The following is a 23,772-nucleotide window of genomic DNA, read 5'->3' as shown; positions in this document are numbered from 1 at the left end:
CATGTTGAAAACTGAGCAGCATTACAGAGTCAGAGTTATCAAGTGTGGCAACAAGCTCTACAGCCCAACCAGCCTGTGCTGACCAAGTGTCTATCTGAGCCAGTCCCATATGCCAGTGTTTGGTCCATAATCTTTTCTAACCATGTACCGGTCCAAAAATGTTTCAGACATTGTAACCGTACCTGCATTCACATCCTCCTCTGCCTGCTGATTCCATAAACACACCACCCAATGTGTGAAAAAGTTGACCCTCAGGGTCACCTTTAAAATGAGAGGGCATAGGTTTAACGTGAGGGGAATTATTTAGATTCCCTTTACCGTGGGAAAGAGACTAACCATATCCCATTTCTCTGCCCTTCATCATTTTATATACGTGTAAGACCTTCCCTCAACCTCCTAATCTCCAAGGAAAAAAGTCACAGCGTCTCCTTAAATCCTCAAGACCTCCAGTCTTGCAACATCCTTATTTTCTGCACCCTTTCCACCTTAATGGCATCATTCTTAACGTTCGGGCCACCAGAAGTGCACACATGGACCCACTAATGACATGTACAGTTGCAACATGACATCCCGACTCCTGAACCCACTGCCCTGACCGATGAAGGCAAATAAGCCAAATGCCTTCCTCATCACCGTGTCCACCCTTGTCGCCACTCACAGGGAACTCTGTATGGCCAGGTCTATCTATTCTACAATCTTCTCCAGCCTTCAGCATTTACTGTGCAACGTCTGCTCTGGTTTTACTCGCCAAAATGCAACACCTGGCACTTGTCCGAGTTTGGCCCACTTCTCCAGTTCACCAAGATCCTGTTGTAATCTTGGATAAGCCTCTTCACTGTCCACTGCACCACCCATTTTGGTGTAATCCTCAATCTCAAACAATGTTAACACTGCCATCCAAATATTTAGTATCGTTGAAAAACTACATCAACGCTGCTAACTTGCTGACAATGTTAACTACATTGTTATCCACAAGAACTATTTGGATAACAAACACCAGTGGACCAAGCACTGACCCATATGGCACTCCACTGGTCACAGGTTTCCAATCTGAATAACCACCCTCCACAACCACTCTCCCGCTCCTTACCCCAAGCTGAGTTTGAACCTGGATTCCATAATCTTCCAGGCTAGATGACCACGTGGGATATTTTCAAAGGCCTTAGGTAATCTGACTGAGTGTCTGGGCAGACTTTAAAGGTAGACAAAAATGCTGGAGAAACTCAGCGGGTGAGGCAGCATCTGTGGAGCGATGGATATAGGTAACGTTTCGGGTCGAAATCCTTCTTCAGACTGGGTTTCGACCCGAAACGTTGCCTATTTCTGAAGGGTTTTGACACAAAACGATGCTCATTTCCTTCGCTCCATAGATGCTGCTTCACCCGCTGAGTTTCTCCAGCATTTTTGTCTACCTTCGATTTTCCAGCATCTGCAGTTCCTTCTTAAACAGACTTCTTTAAAGACAGTTTTTCTGGACTCCAACCTGTACAAACTCCAACTGCCCACACTATTTTATGTTTATTTCTCCATCACTGCAAGACCCATATTGACATTAAAAAATTCCCTCCCATTTCTTTACCGACCTATGGAATGACTTTTATTCTTCATACTGCTTTAATCTCTATTCTACCGTTGCTAAATCTTTCTTTTGTTACCCATCTTTATATCTTTACACACTGAACTATATTTTTGAGTATGCTTTTCATAAACTTTTTCCTCTCTTATAAAAGATTTCTAATGCGCTTGGGACCTCACAGACAAAAGAAAACGATCAGAGAGTTAACAGATCTGAAAGTAGGGTCAAAAAGATAAATTGAGAGGATTGTGGAGATAAAATGTAATATATTTACTATCTTTTATGTTGACAATGGAGAAGCGACCTGCGTGTTAGGTGGGAACTACTTGCCTCTTGTCTTTGCTCTTCACAAATCTGTGCGTATTTACCCACGTGGTAATTCAAATTCAAAACATTGCTCTTTATCTATTTAAAAATGGGCAAAAAAGTACAAATTAGAACAGACCTTAATAATATAAACCAAATGACATCAAGTGAATATTTCATCGTGCATTTGTCTGCCGAGCTCTATAATCTGACAACATTCTGCACATTGGAACGCAGCTAGACTGTATGTTAAAGTGAGTTCATATCTCTAATTGGCTGGGTTGTTTGGAACTGATTTAGAGCAACATTCAAAGTAAAGCACTGTTTCTAATGGCACCAACTAAATCACTTCAAAGACTGCAATGCATTAAATTTAATGAGATTGCATTTAATTTGTAAATCACTGATAAAACAAAACAATGCATAAAGACCCAATTTAAACAGTCAGATACACTAAAACGTCTGAGTGTTATAATAAAATTCAATTCAAAATTGCTGATAGATACTGTTTATTGTATGTTGCAAATCTAATTGCTGCAAACACCGTCTAAACAGAAAACCTTATTGTCATGGTTTCGTCACGCTTCATGGTTAATTTTTTCCTCTGCAATAAATTCCTGATCCACATTTATAATGCAAAGTGTCACTGTAAACATTTCACATCATCATTCAAGCCACCTGTCAGCGGTGCCATGACAGCAGTTTCATTTAATATTTCCTTGCTCACCAACCTGTACAATTAGTAGTTTAATTTCGAGATACAGCTCGGAAACAGGCCCTTCGGCCCACTGAGTCCACACTGACCAGCGATCCCTGCACATTAACACCGTCCTACACTAGGGGCAACTTTTACATTTATACCAAGGCAATTAACCTGCACACCTCGTCTTTGGAGTGGGGGAGGATACCGGTTCTCTGAGAAAACCTACGCGGTCATGGGGAGAACATACAAACTCTGTGCAGACAGCATTTGTAGCCAGGATCAAACCCGGGTCTCTGGCGCTGTAATGCAGCAACTCAACTGCTGCGCCACCCCACAACATTTTCTGATCAAAATGTTTTAAGGTGTTTTCCCGTTTTATTTTATTCGAACAAAATCAAAAAGTATTGAATTTAAAAAAAGACCACCTCCTTTAAATTAGATCCTAGTAATTTCTGTGCATTGATTCTAGTATTTCACACATGCTAGCAATAAGGATGCTGGTTTACCAAGGGAAGATAAAATATTGGTGTAATTCAGTACGTCAGGTAGCATTCATAAGTGATAGGAGTCGAATTAGGTCATTTGGTCCAACAAGTCTACTCCGCCATTTACCCAGGGCTGATGTATCTCTCCCTCGTAACCCCCGACACCCATACTAATCAAGAATCTGTATCCGCCTTAAAAATATCCATTGACGTGGCCTCCAGTCTTCTGTGGCAATTAATTCCACAGATTCACCTCCCTCTGACTGTAGGCATTTCTTATCTTCCTAAAGGAACATCCTTTAATTCTGAATCCATGACCTCGGGGACTATACTAGTGGAAACATCCTCTCCACATTCACTCTAACCAGACCTTTCCCTATTCGGTAAGCATGCCAGGAGAACATGGATAAGTGACATTTCGTGTCAGGACCCTTCTCCAGACTGCTGCAATCAGTCTGAAGAAGTGTCCCGACCCAAAATGCAGCGTAGGTTCACGAGGTTAATTCCCAGGATGGCGGGACTGTCATATGTTGAAAGAATGGAGTGGCTGGGCTTGTATTCTCTGGAATTTAGAAGGATGAGAGGGAATCTTATTGAAACATATACGATCTTTAAGGGTTTGGACGCGCTAGAGGCAGGAAACATGTTCCCGATGTTGGAGGAGTCCAGAACCAGGGGCCACAGTTTAAGAATAAGGGGTAAGCCATTTAGAACGGAGATGAGGAAAAACCTTTTCACACAGAGGATTGTGAATCTGTGGAATTCTCTGCCTCAGAAGGCAGTGGAGGCTTAATCTTTGGATGCTTTCATGAGAGAGCTAGATAGAGCTCTTAAAGATAGCAGAGTCAGGGGATATGGGGAGAAGGCAGGAATGGGTACTGATTGTGGATGATCAGCTATGATCACGGTGCATGCTTGAAGTGCCAAATGGCCTACTCCTGCACCCATTGTCTATTGTCTAAAACATCACCTATCCATGCTCTCCAGGAATGTTGCCTGACCCCCTCATTGACTCCAGCATTTAGTGTCTTATCACACACTCTAACCCACATAGTTGGAAATCTACAAACACATGCCAAAAGTCCAAGACAAAAATAGAAAGTGCTGCAAACTCTCAGCCTCTCGTAGCATTGGTGACAAAAGAAACTGAGGAAGTCCCAAGGAGAGCCAGCTCTCCTCATTTTATAGGGGGTACACAAAATTGCTGGGGAAACTCAGCGGGTGCAGCAGCTTCCGTCTGCTGCAGCATATTCCGTCTGGGGACCTTGCGTCCTTATGGCATTAACATAGAATTCTCCCAATTTGGCTAGCCCTTGCTGTCTCCTCCCCTTCCTTAACCCTCTAGCTGTCTCCTCCCACCCTCCCATCCGTCCGCCCTCGGGCTCCTCCTCCTCCTCCCCTTTCCTTCTTTCTTTCCCCCACCCCCCCATCAAAAAAAAAAAAAAAAATGCGATATCTCCTCATTTTATATCTGTACTTTGTATGACTGAGGGGCTCTCATCAAATCCAGCAATTCCAGGCAGCTTCTCCTTTTCTGTTTGTATCAGAATCGGTCAGAGAGGATGGGCAAATGGAAGAGAATCATACAGATACTTTGCTCACAGACTGCTTGATCCATCTTCACTGTTTTTCTCTTTCCACGCTCACTGCTTGATTTGCTGGGCAGTTCTTGCATTCTCCTTTTCTTTTCAGGATTCACTCATTTACCAGTCCACCTTCGCTTCCTGCCTCCCTCTAACTGCCCTGATTAATCTATTAACAAAATAGCTCTGCACACAAAAAGCTGGAATAACTCAGTACAGGCAGCATCTCTGGAGAGAAGGAATGGGTGACATTTCGTCTGAAGAAGGGTCTTGAGCCGAAAAGGCCGCCCATTCTTTCTCTCCGGAGATGCTGCCTGTCCTGAGTTCCTCCAGCTTTTTGTGTATATCATTGGTTAAACCAGCATCAGTACACATCAGGATTGCTTCAATAACCCTGGTAACCCAACTCTTACCTATCCCTTTCTCCCATTTCTCCTCCTTCACTGTCTATGCAAGTTAGTACTAACTTTTCTTACTTTGCCAGTTGTGATGGTCTTTGACCTGTTAACTCTGTTTCTCGTACCCCAGATGCAGCCGGACATGTTGAGTGTTTTCATTTCCAAACTCGATTTCAAATTGCACTGAGAAAGGGAGATGGTTTAATAAATACATACACACAAAACTTACCGAAGATTTGATATCTTTAGCTCGATTAGCGTATTTTAGTGTGTTATAAGTATCTTCAAATGATACAGAAGATGGGCTGATGGCTGCTATCATTATTGTTTGACAATTTCCTCCCAGCGAATCCTTCAAAAGTCTGGTTAGTTTACTGTTCCTGTAAGGAATATGCTGAATCTTTTTCTGCAGAAACAAAAGGCACATTGTAATACTGAGTGGAGCCATTGAGAGAAATATCAAATTTCATGCAAAAGTATAAGAGAGTTCGGTATTCCGACTGCACATGCCTAGGTCATAGGTCATTCACGATAAACATGCTCGGTAGCTGTGCTGCTGCATGTATACCGACCTGCATTTCATCCGTAGTCAGGATCGAATCTGAGTCTCCGGCGCTACAAGCTCTGTAGAATTACTACTGGACCATCCCCGTCCCCTCCCGAGTGTCTCATCCCTGTCTGGGGGCGGCCGGAGATGTCCGGGGTGACCCTGGACTGACGGGACACCGGCCCGGAGCAGTGACGGCCCAGGCATACAGCCAGCGCGGAGAAGAAGCGCTAACTCCAGCTCGACTCTGCCTGTCTTAACCGACAGCCCTGGACTGATTGAACACTGGCCTGGAGCAGTGGAGTTAGCCCTTCTTCTCCACGCTGGCTGTCAGCCTGGGCTGCCAATGCTCCGGGCCGGTGTCCCGTCAGTCCAGGGCTGTCAGTTAACCAGACGGGACATGCAGAGCAAGGGAATTTGAGAGGGGATGGGCAAATGGAAGAGAATCATACATATACTTTGCTCACAGACTGCTTGAATGCCATCAACAAGCATTGCACAGGAAACATTATTGACCTGTGTTTGACTGATGTAGAAAAGAACAGAATTAAATGATTTAATTTCCAAAACATCTGTATTTAGAAAGTAATTTCCCTACAAGTTCTACAAATCTAGGACCTCAGTGCAAAGGGCACGAGCCCACATGCTAGCCATTATTTTCCCAAACTAATCAAATTGAAGAACAGCTTACATACACAGAATACAAGACAGAAAATACATGTTGTAAAATTCAATGTCAAATCAAGTACGGAAAGCAAAATTCTCAAAAAGTGCCGCATAAATTTTAAATACAAGACTCCATACTTGAAAAGCAAATTTTCATTGTTAAAGAGTTTGTAAGGCAGTATTCATTACATCATATCATCACAGGTTATTTGCAACAGAACTGATCTCGAATTTATTGTCAAATTTAGCGAGTCAAGGTACACCAATTTCACACCATTCAGTATATTACACGGTTGAGTATTTGTACAAAATACCATTTAAACATTTCCTCTGGACTAATTTGGACAGCAACTTCCTAATTTCTCCATTAAACAACTCACTCACTCAAACTAAGCATTGCTGTCTAAGAAATACTATTATTGTGTTTAATCTCATCATATCCGCCACTAAATCTCAATTCAAAATGCTCGATCCTTAATGTTTTATTGATTTGATACCACTAAGCCTTTTCAACCAAGTCTGAATCTTATTGTTCACAACCATTGGATGACTTTAATTAATACTTCCCCAAATGATTTCTGTGAAATAATCTCGATTCCTAATTTTGTCATCCTGCTCTGGAATTGCAAAATAAGTTCTCTGTTAAAATAGTCTTGTGAATCATGAGATATTCTGGTTAGTACATCAGAATATTTAAATCATTGCAATGTCTTAAGCACCTTCATTTCACTTTCTAATTTTAACTGCGCCAACACCAGAGTTCCACTCAATTTAGATTAATTTAGGGTACTTTTAATTAACTGCTCATAAATCATGAAGGTTCTTTTCAGTTACATTTTGCATCACATTTCATGCAATGCCGAGGAATAGGTCTAATTGCCTGGGATTAAATAGATACAGTATATATGGCCCCAAACTAAGTATTCATGCATTTCAGCGTTCGTAATCTCAGCAATTGTTATGATTTTATGCTTATGGGCTAGTAGAATATAAAGATAAATAGAATCTCAAAACAATCTGAAACTTGAAAAATGAACAGTTTAGATGATTTGATCACGGATGACGGAACATTCCTACTGCTGATGAGGGAAAAGAAACTTCCTACAGAGATTTGATGGGCTCTGCGGTATGCAGCTACTTTATCAGTTATAGAAATCTTTGATGTAGGCTTGTGGTGTGGAGCAAGTGATGCCATCTGGCTGGCTGAGTTAGATGTGGCCCTTGTGGCTAAAGGGATCAGGGGGTATGGAGAGAAGGCAGGTACAGGATACTGAGTTGGATGATCAGCCATGATCATATTGAATGGCGGTGCAGGCTCGAAGGGCCGAATGGCCTACTCCTGCACCTAATTTCTATGTTTCTATGTAAAACTGATATGGATTTTGGCAGACAGAACCAAGATGGAAAGACTAATTATATTATTATTTTAACATTTGCAGATAGGAAAGTTTTGTGTTCAGAAAATTAGTCAACATATTATATGCCCAGAAAGTCTGTTCAATTACAGCTTCAATCTGAAAAAAAAAAATATGGTTACACTCCATTTGGCAAAATATTTCAAAGTGAACCGTAAGAAAAACAAAAATAGTTGAAGTTTACATTCATTTTACTGAGTCTGCATAGACTAATTTGGTACAGACTGCAACAGCACATTCAGTGGAGCAGATAATAGAGAACAAGCACTTCTGAGTTTCCATGTTTAATTGTGCATGACATCAGAAATAGCTGTCAGTCATTTTCACAAGCACTTGTAGTACTGCTATACCAAGACCACAAATTACAGCCTATTACCACTTCATACAGCGTAAACATACTGAATGGTGTGGAACTGCTGTATTTTGCATCATTAAATTTGATAATAAATTAAAGATTATCAATTCTGGTGCAAGTAACCCGTAATTATATGGTTTCATGAAAACTTCTACGCAAACTCTTGAACAATTTACATTTATTTTTCCAAGTATGGAGCAGAAGGAGTTTGTGCTTCTAATACAAATTAAGCAGGTGAGAGTAAAAATAATGGGCCTGTCCCACTGAGGGGATTTTCTGGGCGACGACAGGCGACTGCTGCAAAATTTTCACCATGTTGAAACATTTTTGGCTACAGTGGCGACAATTTTTGCTGTCGTAGGTTGTCGTGTGTGCTGTCGTAGGCTGTCGCAGGTTGTCGCCTAACTGGGACAGGCCCATAAAGCTATAATTTAATAGTTTTAATATCCAACTATTGAGGCATTCTTGAAGCATAATTTCTTGAGCTAGGAGGCTGCTGCTTGGCCAAAGTCATGCGAGCACTCTGAGTCATCGTGTCAGCTTCATTCCCCTGCTTATTTCCTTGTAACCTATTTTTCCTTACATGCCCATCCTTATCCTCCTCCCATCCACCTACACCAGGGATACACACAGTAGCTAATCAACCTGCTAATATACATCTTTGGGCTCACAATAACAGAGAACTTGCCAAGTTCACACTGCAAGGACTGGAGGGCATGATATAACTCCGTACTGTTGCAGCCTCAATGGGTTTGTAGTAACAATTCATTCTACACCGATTACCCATTCCGTGAACATCTCACCAATTCAGAGCACATATAGTTACACTTGTAATGATTTTCATAACCTTGCAAATATTTTCAATACTTGGAGAAAACCAATAACAGCAAATCCTAACCCTGCACACACTCCAATTCAGTCCATTTCAATAAAATGTCATGGACACGTTTCATAGTTTATTTCAACGTTCCTCCTGGTTATGTATCATACAATTTAATTTTCTCTTGTTTATATACAACTGATACCCTTTCAAATGCAAATACAGAAAAATCGAAGAAAGCCAATAGCTCATATAGAATGTCAACATGTTGCTTCTTTCACCATAATTAATCTGTGTAAAATGTGGTTTGCAGTGTGCACTTTGACAAATTTTCTTATACAATATCACATACATCCAATTATAAAAATACATTGGGAAATAAAATTGATTCTACAAGTAGTCTGAACGACTTCAGAGCCAAGGGATTTCTCAACTGTAGTGATATTCCCTCACCAAGGCCATGCAACCTCTAACACTTCCTGGACTACACCACAGGAATGTTCTTCACTCAGGACTGAAAGACCAAGAGAACATATACAAGGGAATCAATTTTACTATTAACTGGAAATGCTCCAAAAAACTAAAAATCATATCTGGCACAAAGTAGATAGAGACTGGAGATATGTTTTTTTGTATTACACTTGATTAATAATTTTGATGCATTAAATTGTAGAAGTGACAATGTGAATTGTGTGATGTCAATGGCATGCAGGAATTCCAATTAGAATACAAATAGTCTCTTGTCCTCTTCTGTACCAGTTTCCCCATAGCCTTCAGTTCTTTAGTCTTTTAATAGTCTATAAAGCATAGTCTTTATGATGATTGGATAGCATGCAACAAAAATATTTTCACTGTACCTCGGTACACATGACAATAATAAACTATTGTAACAGTGCTTATTCCCATACAGTAAAGGCACATGCCCATCCACAGTACTTTGATTTTTACCTTTCAGGATAACATTTGGTGATGGGCAGAAGGGAGGTGGGGAAGTAGGCAAGGAGAATAGACAATAGACAATGATCAATAGGTGCAGGAGTAGGTCATTCGGCCCTTCGAGCCAGCACCGCCATTCAATGTGACCATGGCTGAGCATCCACAATCGGTACCCCATTCCTGCTTTCTCCCCATATCCCTTGACAAAAGACTTGTATCCTTATACCATTGCCCATTATTTCTGCTCATTGATAACTCTGGGAAATCACATGCACACACAAACTAAGCCACTCTCCATTACAAAATCTAATTACTCCTGGTTTCATGCAACGCATGGACTCAAAAGCAACTTATTTGAATAGCATGATCTTTGTATTTTTGTCCCTTTCCCCATGTCTGCTTTGTCAAACTACAAACAGGTAAAGATCAAGTGCTGTATTTCTTTACATTTTAAGCTTTGAAACTTTGATATGTTACTCAATAGTTTCAAAGTGAAGAAAAGCATTTATTTAGGAAACTAGCTGCGCCACACAATAAAATTATCCATGCAATAGTCAAAAGGAGAAACTATACAAGGATAAAAGGATACCAGCCCAATTTTACAAAATTAATTGATCAACATTTCCACTGTGCAAACACACTAGTTATACACAATGATCAAGTCAACGAGCAGATTGGGGTCATTTTAATAGGATGAACCCTCCAGCCCACATAAAGCTTCAGATTGTTCTGGAGTTTTTTCAAATTTGGATGTGCATATTAAAATAGAGTTAAATCATCGTGTGAATGATTAATGATCACCTCAACACAAGAACAATGATTTAAAAAAGCTGTATTAAACTTCAAATGCATAAATGGGAATTTATAAAATCTCTTGGGGTTGTCCTTAATGCTATCTGCCAGAGCTATCGCCTGGCCCCTTTTTGCCCTTCTGATTCCTTTTTTTACTTTGCTCCTTAGTTCCCAAAACTGCTCCATGGATACACGTGATCCCGGCTGCCTACATTTTCCCAAATTGACTTGGTCATTGAATATTACTTGCAAATGCCATTTATAGGAACCTGTACCAATAACAAAGGCCCAGATTCTTCGTTAACAAAATCATACAAGCCACCGTTATTGATATTTAAATAGATAATGAGGCTGCACTGCACTTGAACGCAGAAATACAAGAGTTGCAGAGATACCTTGTGTCGGCTGCACTCACCAGGACTCAGCATTGATATCATTGTACCTGCTCTCCAACTCATTTGGAGTGCTGGTCCAGCAAGCTGCACGCTTGCCTTAATTACAAAATGATGAGAGTACAAGAGTGAAAATATCCTGGGGACACAAGCAACTGCAGATGCTGGTTTACAAAAAAAGGCAAAGTGATGGAGTAACTCAGTGGGTCAGGCAACGTCTCTGTTGAACAGGGGTAAATGACGTTTTGGGGCAGGACATGACCTGAAACGTCATCTACCCGTGTTCTCCAGAGATTCTGCTTGACTGCCTGAGTTATTCCAGCACTATCTTCTATAGTGAAAATATCCTACTGCAACTATAGGACTTGATTATATGTGGAGAGGCAAAAAGAATGCAAATGCTTTAGTCTGAAAGATCGAGACCCAAAACATCACCCACCCTTGCCCTTCAGAAATGCTGCCCGACTTGCCGAGTTACACCAGGACATCTTTGTTTTCAATTATGTACTTGTTTAGACTCTCCATCCAAGAATAGACATACTCACACTAGGAGTTCAGAGGGCAGAAAACAGATAACTATAGTGCAAACACCTATACCCTCTATGTATTGTAGCTAAATTAAGTTGCTATTATGCTGAAAGAAGCTAACAATGAATTGTCACATTATTCATTTCTGGAAAATGAACAGTGGAAGTAAGAGATGTTTAGGTAGCTCTACATTTTCTGTGTCATTATGCTAATTGCCTTACTCCAGTAATTCAACTTAACTATATATACTAAATGTAATTGAACCTGCCAAAAATATTGCATGGAGTAATGTACACGAGGACAAGAATGTAACATATCATTGCTGACCAACTAGCTGCAAAGCATATACCTCAGTTCCCACATAGTGATTTGTTTGAAGAACATAAAAAGAGAAAATACTGGATGTTGCTGCATCAGTCATTGGGATGTGAATATTGTAATGATCTCAACTTTACAAAATATGAATGTTAAGGTGTGTATTTTCCAATTAAGGATTTTACCCATTTATCTCTAAAGAACCATGTGAACGACAGGAGATACTTTAGTAATCATTCAGGTGATTATTGAATGGTTTGTAAGAAATGCTAAATGTGAAGTTATGGTTTTTTGGACAGTAGTTATGTTCCAAAATGTTCAAATTACTCAAAAGTCTAATCTTGAATTGGATCCTGGATTCAACAAAATTAAATAAATGAAAAGTAAACTTCTTGTCAATTAACATTGATACGTGCAGTGCTATAGTGTAAGCATTGTAGAGAGCTTAGTAACATGGCGCCAAGAGAACAATCTCTCCCAAAAATGCCAAAACGATAAGAGCTAGTTATTGACTCCACGAAACGGGCTGTTGAACGCACCCAGTCAGCATCAATGGTGCTGAAGTAGATGTTTTTTTTTTTTTTTAATATTTTATTTTATTAGAAGTAAGTACAGTCATATGGCACCAAAGTGCCTAATATATATTTTCTTAATACATTTTATGTACAACTTCTTTTTTTTTTTTTTTGTTACACTGAAAAAAGATTAGAAAAAGAAAAAGAAGTTAGATAGTAAAGGATAGAAAGATGTGAAATATATAGTGTGTGAAAAAAGAAAACGAGTAAATGAAGAAAGTTGAGAGAGAGAATAGAGAGAAGAAAAGAAAAAAAGAGGAGATCATTATTTATAGTCTTGACCAACCCTCGTCCAGTCCTGAAACAGTTATTTTTTACAATTGTGTTGCACCATATGATTCCAAAAAAACGACGAATGGAGACCAACTCGTTATGAATTGGTCTGATTTATCCATTAGGAGGAATCGCATTTCCTCAAGATGAGCGGTGTCCAACATACTTGCAATCCACATTTTAAGCGTTGGTATTGATGTACCCTTCCAAAATTTAAGAATTAATTTTTTTGCTATTATTAAACCATAGTTAAGGAATAGATTTTGAGATGTGTTCAATTTATTCCCATCTTCCATTACGCCAAATATAATCATTTCAGTATTAGGTTCCATTCTTGTCTTGAATAATTTTGTAAATATTTCAAAAATATCATTCCAAAATCTATAAAGTTTTATGCAGGAGACTAAGGAGTGTGTTATAGTTGCCTTTTGGGCTAGACATTTATCACAAGTGGCGGATATATTTGGATAAAATTTGTTCAATCTTGTTTTTGAGTAATATAATCTATGTACAATTTTAAATTGAATTAAATTATGTCTTACATTAATTGAACATTTGTGAATATATATCAGGTATTTTTCCCATTTAACCTTCGTAATTTTTATCATTAGTTCCCGTTCCCACTCTTCTCTAAGTACCTCTGTCGATGGTAGGTCTATATTTAGAATACTATTATATAAATATGATATTAATTTTTGTGAGTCAGCTTCAATATTCATTGCCTCTTCCAATAAGTCAGGAGTTACTTTTTGATATCCTTGTATATATTTTTTTCACGAAATCGCAAATCTGAAGATATTTAAAATATTGGTTGTTTTTCAATTTAAATTTTAATTGTAATTGTTGGAATGATAGTAAGTTTCCCATTTCATACATATCCCCGATCCTTCTAATTCCGAGACTTTCCCATTGGTTATATGTCTTATCAATAAGAGATGGTTTAAATAAAGGGTTATTCGCTATTGGCATTAACAGTGATAGATTTCTTAATTTTAAAGATAATTTTATTTGTTTCCAAATTCTTATTGTACCATATATAATTGGGTTCTTCTTATATATTGTGTTATTCAGTTTTTTTGGGGAGAAGAGGATCGTTCCTATATTACTAGGATGGCAATCCTCCTTCTCCATTTTTATCCATTCTGTCTGTTGGGTAGAACTATCCAACCAATAAATCATATTCTTAATATGCACTGCCCAGTAATAATACATAAAATTCGGAAGTGAAAGTCCCCCGACCTCTTTTGGTTTACATAAGTGTTTTTTTGTGATTCTATGTGATCTATAGTCCCAAATATAATTAGTAATATTAGAGTCTAATTTAAAAAAAAAGTATTTTGGTATATATACCGGTATAGATTGAAATAGGTATAGTAATTGTGGTAGGAAGATCATTTTTATTGCATTTATTCTACCTAATAATGATAAGGGAAGTGTTTTCCAAAATTTAATCAACGTATTAAGTTTATTTAATAAAGGCATGAAATTAGCATTGAATAATGCTTTATATTTTCTAGTAATCTGAATACCCAAATATTTAAATTTTTCTGTTGCGATTTTAAAGGGGAACTTCAGTAAGTGTGTAGGTTCTTGAGGTTTTAATGTCATGATTTCACTTTTATTCCAGTTTATTCTATATCCAGAAAAAGACCCAAATTCCTCTATTAAGTTTAATAAATTTGGTATGCTCGTTTGTGACTTTGTAATATATAAAAGTATATCGTCTGCATATAATGAGATTTTATTCTTTGAGTCTCTGGTATTATAGCCCTGAATATTCGGATGAATTCTTATACTTTCAGCCAGGGGTTCTATCATAAGGGTAAATAGCAGGGGTGATAGTGCACATCCCTGCCTATTACCCCTTGATAGTTGAAATTTTTGAGATAACATGTTATTAGTTAAAATTCTTGCCATCGGTTTATCATATAATAATTTTACCCATCTTATAAAATTCTCTCCCATATTAAATTTTTGTAGTACTTTATATAAGTATTGCCACTCTACCTGATCAAATGCTTTCTCTGCATCCAAAGAAATAATTGATATATCTTCTTCCTCTACTTTATGCGAGTACATTATATTAAACAGACGTCTCAGATTATTAAATGAGTATCTTTTAGGTATAAACCCCGTTTGATCAGGGTTTATCAATTTACTAATATATTTGCTTAATCTTCTTGCTAAAATCTTTGCTAAAATTTTCTGATCTGTATTTAAAAGTGATATAGCTCTGTACGAGCCCGGATCTTCTAAATCTTTATCTTTTTTTGGAATAAGCGTAATAGTTGATTCTGTTAGTGTTTCAGGTAGTTTGTTTTCTTTAAAAGCATGGGAGTATAAATTAAATAAATAAGGGGTTGTTATCTCCTGAAATTTTTTATAAAATTCATTATTAAAACCATCTGGTCCCGGTGTCTTACCATTTTTCAGCGATTTTATTGTAGATGGTTGAGTGCTTCGAGTTCACAGGTGTAAATATCACCAACATGTAGGAAGGAACTGCAGATGCTGGTTTAAACCGATAATCGACACAAAAAGCTGAAGGAAGCAGGACAGGCAGCATCTCTGGAGAGAAGGAATGGGTGACGTTTCTGGTCGAGACCTTTCTTCAGACAATCTGCTTGTGTATAATGTGATTTGAATGGATAACAAGCAAAGTTTTTCACATATCTTGGAACACGTGACAACAATAACCCAATACCAATTGTCGTGCAACTGCTCTACAGTTTGATTTACAAATTCAATCTTACACAGATTTTCAGTTAACATACAATCAGTAAACTGTGCAAGTGATTTTCAATTTACACCATAAAGAAAATAAACTTGTCAATTGTCTTCTGTAATTTTAATTTCAAAATTGCATTCTGGTTTACAAGTTGATCGAAATAACTTTAAGTGGGTATCTGTGGAATCATGTCCACATGGTAACATGACAAAAATCAATAGGCTCAAGAGACTGATGATTACACAAGGTCAAACAGCATGATGCCCAGAACAAGTTCCCTATTGCACTTAACAAGATTGCCCATTTCATTAATAATCTATTTTGGTGAAAACAGATTTAGTTCCAATCACCCAAAGGGAATTAGAAATATAGTAACAATCATTACCTCAATTTAATGAAATAAATGAAAGCACTGTTCATTTAATGTTATATAGGAACAACCATTGAGCTATTTTCTGGTACACAGGGAAGAGAAGATAGATTTCAAACTTAAAAACAAATCAAAAAAGATTTTGTCAATAACATACTTTTACAAAAGTTTTCTTTCCTGCATTAAAACCTTTGCAAATGACACATAATTGTATATATTATGGGTTCCTAGAGCTTGGAGACTCAAAGCTTTCCTTCTGTTCAATTGGCAGGAATTCCATAAAGGGATAAAAAGAGAAGTAGGAGCCAGGTTTTCTCCCCAGCATCAGCACCAGCGTCCCCAATCAATGGGAAGATTATTTCCATCATCTTCTTATTACAAGTTTACAGAGAGGGAAGCTGGTAGGACAGGTTAATGTTGGCTCTTAGAGAACAAGTTTGGGCTTTAATAATTGGAAATAAAATTGGTTAGTCATTTCCTTTTGTCAAACACACTAAAATATATTTATAATGGTGAATCCAGGGGAAAGGAAAAAAGAGAGATTTTAATCAAAGATCACCAGGGAAAAGGTTTACAGTCAATTAAAGGCTGATAATTCCCAAACCTTGGTCTCAAACTTAAGGATTTGTTGGAATTGATTTGCAAAATTCACTAGATTCTGGAATGGATTGTTAAACCGTAAATACAATGCACCCATCCAAGAAAGGAGGAAAGAGGAAAACTACAGGCCAATTATTGGTCATTGAAAAGATGTTGGAATCCACGACTAGAGGAGAGGGACGTGTCATATCATAACAGCACGTAGATCATGCTTGTGAAATAGTGAGTGAAAGTGGAGATACATTTAAAGTTCTGAGGATGCAATCACTAAAGGGCCTGTCCCACTTACGCAACCTTGGCTCGCAAATTACGCGACCTCGTGGTCGCTTGAGGCGTACGAGCACTGTATGGTCACATGGGGCCGGTCCCACTTAGAAGCGCGGAGTTGTGCGGGGCTAGTCCCAAGATCGCGCGGGTCTCCGAAATTCTGGCAGTGGCCCAAATGTTCGCGCGCCAACGGCCTGTCGGCACGCAGGCGCTTTGCGGTCGTACGCAGCGTCTTGACGGCGTACACCTAGCGCGTGGCGTTGCGTGATGACGTCACCGCCCGACGCCCAAATTCAGTCGGCCCGCCTCCTGCCCAGCTGATTGGCAAGTATGATGCAAATGACGTCACGCGCGAACGTAGCTCTTATTTAGCACGTACTTAGCGCGAACTTCGCGTGAACTCCGCTTCCGTTTGGTCGCGGCAAACGCATGCAAGTGGGACAGGCCCTTTAGAGTGGCCTGAAGAAAACCAGCAGATGCAGATCACTTTGATTCGGCCCTTCGAGCCGGCACCGACATTCAATATGATCATGGCTGATTACCTGATTACATATAGTCAGGATTACCTGACTATATGCAAAAAGATGGCCTAAAAAGCCAGGTGCACCAAGCAGTAGTTTAGTTCTTGACGTTGTCAGCACTGAGCGAAACTTTGACAAACAACACAAAATGAAAAAAAAACAGGATAAGTGGATCAAAAAGTTGGCAAGTTACAACCAATGAGGGAGTACTTGGGCTTCAACCATTTATTAACCCACATCTTCGGGATAGGGGAAATTATACGATTCAGAGCAGATGAGAAATATCTTCATCCTGAGGGTGGTGAACTTGTAGAATTCCCCCTCAAAGAAGGCACTGGAGACCAAATCATTGAATGTATTCAAGAAACATGCAGATATATTGTTTAATACCAAAGGGATTAAGACATGTAGTAAGAAAGCAAGTAGAATATTTGAGCAAATAATCTTCCATCACTGCAGTGAATGGTAGAGCAGGCACAAGTGACCTATTCCTTCTCCTCATGAAAAATCTCACTACAACTGCGCCGGATATTGGCAAATTAAGATCAAAACTATAAAGTAATCCAGATGTTACTGAAGGATGAATAAACTTGTAATGAAGAGAGTTCAGAGAAAGTTCACTGGCTGGTTCAATGATGAGAGTTTAAACAGGTGGAGGCTGCAGTCAGGAAAAGAGGAAGAGTGATTAAAAAACTTACAATAAGACTGACATTCAGCAAGATAAATGCTGAGAATGCAATTGCCCTTGTGGGAAAGTGTACCACTCTAGAGCATAATAAGATGTCAAAGAAGGAGTTTCCCTCAGAAAACCATAAATATTTGGAACAGTCTACTACCTCAGTGACCCAGAGTACTGACTTTAATGGTCAATTAAAAGCAAAGCAAGTAGCTCAGGGCACGCAGGAAGTTCTGGGCACTTTTGGTTTGAATTATGAGGAACAGCCATGTTCATTGTATTCAAGCACATCAGAAGATGTTTTAGTTTTGCCTGTCAAAAACCTCCCTCGCCTGTTCATCCATTACCTGCCAGGCTTTGAAATGCCCTGCCTCTCTTCCAGCTTTCTTTCCCCTGCCCTCTACAATCAGGCTGAAGAAGGGTCCCATCTCAAAATATCATCAATGAACTCTCTGCCACAGAAGGCAGTGGAGTCCAATTCACTGGATGTGTTCAAGAGAGAGTTAGATTTAGCTCTTAGGGCTAACGGAATTAAGGGATATGGGGAGAAGGCAGGAACAGGGTACTGATTCTGGACGATCAGCCATGATCATATTGAATGGCTCGAAGGGCCGAATGGCCTACTCCTGCACCTATTTTCTATATTTCTGATGCTCGCTAACCAGCCGAGTTATTCCAGCACTTTGTCTATTTTTGTTAGTTACCAGCATCTGCAGTTCCTTGTTTCTAGAGTTTAAAAAAAAATAATCAGAAGAGAGCTCGAATCGAATATTGTACACAAGATTTTCAGTTACAAGCCATTAATATTCACTCAAGGCCTTAGATTTCGGATAGCTGACTGATCTTTTCATATTCATAATCCAACAAAAATAAGGAAAAATCTTCAGAATTAATAACATTTGTAAACTCTACAGGATTTTACCGCCAACAATCTATGAATAGCCTGGTTTCTTACCATGAGGCTTTGTAATACTGTGTTTGTTGTTGCCATGGACAACTGGGGTGGGGGAACTGTCTGTACTAAAACCAAATGGTGGTCAAAATTTTCAAAGCAAAACTGGAAAGTGTAGCTATCCACCTGGTTTAAAAAAAAAATTGGAATTTCTGCAAATGTTAAAAAGCCTCCTTCTTACTCTTGTATTTAGTTTTCAATTAATATTCATAGTCAGGTGAAAAGAGCACATTAGTATTGGAATTACCCGAGAACTTGATAGACTGTCAAGTGTGGATCAATAATGAGCTGCACAAACGGACCAGATGCAGAGTACAATACATACAAAACGTATTCATCATCAAGTTTGTTTATTTTTTATAAAAGACTAAAACCAATGAATATCCACAAAATAATCCTAATTTATTACTATACCTGTACAACAATTCCTACTCGATGTTCAAATTCAGCTTTTCTTTATTGATACCCTAGTGGAATATGACTGCAAGGTAGCAGCTCTCATGAATAAGAATCAAAGCAATCTAGCATTACGGATTTCTTTAAAACAAGATTAACATTTTTCAGAAAATATGATCATATCTCTGGGGTACAGGCAGAACCCTCCCAAAGTGACCAGGCAATGTAAATTTTCTGACCAATTTCAATCCAATTCAATTCAATTCAATTTATTGTCATTTGGACCCCTTGAGGTCCAAACGAAATGCCGTTTCTGCAGCCATACATTACAAACAAATAGACCCAAGACACAACATATTTTACATAAACATCCATCACATTGCTGTGATGGAAGGCCAAAAAAACTTTTCTCTCCACTGCACTCCCCCCCCCATGTCAGAGTCAAAGTCAAAGCCCCTGGCGGGCGATGGCGAATTGTCCCGTGGCCATTTAAGCCACGCCGGGTGATGCAAGGTCGCACACCGGGTCTTGATGTTAGAGCCCCCGGCGTGCGCTCGCAGAGACCCGCCGCCATTCCAAGCCGCGCGGGGCGGTGATGTAAGGCCCTGCTCCAGGAGCTCTTCAACCCCGCAACTTGGGCGGGAGAAGTCGCCGCTGCGGAAGCCCCGAAAAGCGGTCTCCCCCCAGGTACCCGCGGGCTCCCGGTGCTACCGTCCGCCAAACCCGCAGTTGTAGCCACCGAATCTCCGGGGGTCGGGTCGCAGCAGCGTCCACCACAGCTCCACCCGCTCTGGACTCGGCCAGCTCCGCGACGGTGAGGTGAGTAGTCAGCACCAGAGCCACCGGTTTTCCTGTTGGAGGCCGTTCCTCGTTGCAGCCCCAACGACAACGGAGACCCGACAAAGAAAAGGTCGGGTCTCCCGTGCAGGGAGAGATTTAAAAGTTACCCCCAACCCCCCCCACACATACCCCAACAAAAATAACAAAAACTACATTAAAACATAGACATAAAATAATAAAAACGCAGACGGACTGTAGAGGCCGCTGCAGACGAGAGTCGCGCCGCCTACAAGGGAATGATAATCTTGCAGCAAGAACACCTGAAACTACCACTACATATTCAAAGGTAGACAAAAATGCTGGAGAAACTCAGCGGGTGAGGCAGCATCTATGGAGCGAAGGAAATAGGCAACGTTTCAGGTCGAGACCCTTCTTCAGATATTGAATATTTGTTTCTACATCTGTGAAACTACACACTAACCCAACTGAGATGAAGATTTTGTCACTATGCATACCTGGCGCAAAGCAAACATGACCACCTTGAATATTAAAAAGGCTAATGTCAGAATGGTCGTGCATCCAGATTTAAACTTGGATTCGAGATTCTACCTTGCAAATTGGCATTTCACCCATAGTTTAACAGAGTTAAGAGAATAGAGGTGCCTCCTGCTGCCAGAGTTGAGAATACACACAGGTTCTGAGCGTTCATATCAACATTAACACCGATGATTAAATGGCATATCTACAGACGGGCACTTCACTGAGATAGAATACATAGTTAAATCACTAAACATAGGTTTTGGTTTATTATTGTCAAACGCACGGAGGTAGGGTGAAAAGCTGTTTTGCATGCTATCCAAATAGATCAGACATACTACACATCAATACAATCAAGGCAAACTCAAGTACATTAGGTGGAGCAAAGGGGGAGATACAAAGTGCAGAATATAGTTTATATGTTAGCAAAAACAAGTCAGCGGGTAGGGTAATCAATCGGCAACAGTCCTTGCTTCCTTCATTTGAGGATAATCTTTACCACTGATGGATTTGGAGGTGAAAGAATCACAAGCCTATCCAGTGCAGATGTACACATTTCCTGGGGAACTGCCTACGGGTGGGATTTTTCTTATCTTTGCTGTCTTTATCAAGGATAGACTGTTTATTCTAACTGCCTGATGATGGATGATGTGGTGCTTTTGAGGGTGACAGGCACGACGACAGTCAGAGGACACACTGAAGCATTATCTCAAGGAAACTGCTGCCGACATCACAAGACAGGAAGAGCAAGTGATCACAGGTCAAGCAGAGACTTGGAGATGAACATCTAGTACCTGCTCACAATGCACAGTTCAGTATTGTCATGCACAAGGATCACTTCCTCAGTACTAATGACATTACAATGGTTTCACCAATAATCCTGGCATTGATTTAGCCAGCATTCCACTTGTTCCAAAGAATCGTTGAGATATTCTTCTACAGACATTTGGGCAAGTCACCCAACATATCCTGAGGGGTTGCCCAATTGGTATCTCATTCATTTATGGTTAAAAAATATTCATGTTTTGTACCCATTAAAGGCTGTTACCAATTGTATTACAGACCCATTCACACATCCTTCCATTGAGGCTGCACATGACCAATACAGTAGTTTCTTCCAGGGGTAATGCACGCACGCTGGATTTTGTTGCTGAATCTCAATGCTAATCCTTGGACAAATGCTTCTACTATGGTAATGGAAGTGCTCCAAAATCTTCAGGGATGTACTGTCCAAATACATATCCAAGATTTAGAATGTGCACATGCATAGATTTGACGGAATAAATGGCCCGTGAAATATGAAGCAATATTGCAATGATCAATTCTGTCCAGACTTCACTTTAATTTTCTTATTACATAATTTCTTCATCTAGTTTAGAGGAACAGCATGGAAACAGGCTCTTCAGTCCCACACTGATCATCAATCACTCATTCACACTAGCTCTGTTATTCCACATTCTCATCAGCTCCCTGCTCACTCGGAGCAATTCAGAGGACAATTAACCTACACGTCTTTGGGATGTGGGAGCAAACCGGAGCACCCAGATGAAACCCAAATGGTCACAGGGAGAATGCGTAAACTCTACATGGACAGCACCCGAGGTCAGGATTGAATTCGAGTCTCTGCTGCGGAGGCAGCAGCTCTACCCGCTGCAACACTGTGTTGGCTTGCCTCTTGATCAAGTTCAAAACATTAAAACGCACACCAACTATTGGCCCAATCAAACCAAGACAAATTGCCAGTTCCAACCAAGATTCCTATCATAGATCAAACCCGTAGTGTATTTAAAAACACAAAATGGCATTTAAAAACTAATCTCGCATATTAAAAAACAGCTTTATGCCAGTGGTGTTAACAACAATCACTTTAAAAAAAATGTGGCTCAATCAAGTTGAGGACAAACAGGAATAAAACAAGATTTCAGCAGCTCCAATATTAGTTACTCGTTGAGAGGAAAAGCAAACCATTCATTCTTACCTTTGAATCTGTTAAGGCGTTGATGACATTTCCCAAAGCCAAGAGGGACCTGTTAATATTAGCCCCCTCCCTGAAGCGGGCTGCTTTCATATTCATAGAACTAATACGCTCTGATCCAGCCAAATCAACAAGGCACATTTTCGCAATTTTTATGTTTTGATTGATGTTTGCAGTTCTATCTTGCTGCCTTAAATAAATCTGCAAAATGAACCATGTAAGAATCCTGCTATGTAAAGCCAGAGGCTACAGGAACAACACTAAAATTGAAGTAGTTCATATTTACAGCATACATTATTCCCCAGTACCTTTCAGTGAAGCACAAAGTAGCAGACCGTATAATAAAGATGGTATTTTGGGAAAAACGCAGTAAAACAAGAAACATTACTGAAGTTCCAGCAGAAACACAATGGACTCGCCAGTTTATACATTAACTCTGCTTTCTGCAAAGCTCAAATACAACTAGCCTATGAAGCTACATTCCAATATTATAATTTACTTGTAATTCATGTTATTTAGATTCTTTCAAAAATGATTCAAATGTATTTCATAATAGAAAATGCGAAGAATAGGTGTATTTGGTCAGATTATATTTACCCAATTTACTCATTCAGAAATACTGAGAAACTTGGCGAGATGCAAATGATAATTCTTCAAATGGAAGACTTGCATTTATAATTGTTACTGTATTGGCAATGTCAAATTGATGAAAGATAGCATTAGATTAAAGTGGAAAGTCTGCACTAATGTTACATTTCAGAAAATCCTTCAGCAAGCAATATTGAATTACATTTCTATTCATAGCAATACCTGAAAGACAGCATGAGAACGTGAAGAATTGGAGTTGGCGTCAGTGGGATGTTGAGTTCTATTTTTATTTCCATAATCTAACATCTGAAGCAGTTGTTTTGAGGACGAAGGCTGCAGAGGATTGTTAAAAAGAAAGAGGCTTTCAATTTTAGTTACATTTTAGCAAGGTAGTGATTTTAACACATTAATTCCGAAAACACATTCTGCAATATTTCTTTTGCATTGTTAATGTTTCAGTTCTAATAATGCTTTCCCCCCAGTAGCATGGAAGATGAGGAGCCAATACATCCTCGTCACCGGGAAGGGAGCAGCACAGCACGCAACCTTTCTGCCATCTCTCTGGTAGGTAGTAGGAAGGTGATTAAAAAAACAAAAAAACAATGACTAGCAGATCAAAACTCCCAATTTAATAATAAACAGATGAAAATTTGATGAGGTCTCAATTTGCAAAGCAGACAATTTTAGCTACCAGCAACATTTTTATTATATGGCTTA

General features: G+C 39.4%; 1 protein-coding gene across 4 annotated transcripts in view; it reads right to left on the bottom strand.

Moving 5' to 3' along the window:
- The window catches only part of kif18a (kinesin family member 18A), a 69,731-nt gene that overhangs the window by 35,182 nt on the left and 10,777 nt on the right, over nucleotides 1-23,772 (bottom strand). For all 4 annotated transcript variants that reach the window (XM_033038625.1, XM_033038626.1, XM_033038624.1 and 1 more), the window contains 4 exons: nucleotides 23,278-23,388; nucleotides 22,471-22,668; nucleotides 5,281-5,457; nucleotides 1,907-1,981 (listed from right to left, as the gene is read on the bottom strand). In XM_033038625.1, coding sequence (XP_032894516.1) covers nucleotides 1,907-1,981; nucleotides 5,281-5,457; nucleotides 22,471-22,668; nucleotides 23,278-23,388 — 561 coding nt within the window. The remainder of the gene's footprint in view (nucleotides 1-1,906; nucleotides 1,982-5,280; nucleotides 5,458-22,470; nucleotides 22,669-23,277; nucleotides 23,389-23,772) is intronic.

This window comes from Amblyraja radiata, chromosome 20 (genome assembly GCF_010909765.2).
Source record: "Amblyraja radiata isolate CabotCenter1 chromosome 20, sAmbRad1.1.pri, whole genome shotgun sequence".
Lineage (NCBI taxonomy): Eukaryota > Metazoa > Chordata > Chondrichthyes > Rajiformes > Rajidae > Amblyraja > Amblyraja radiata.
Note: the sequence above shows the minus strand (reverse complement) of the source record. Positions and strands in the feature narration are given on the sequence as shown.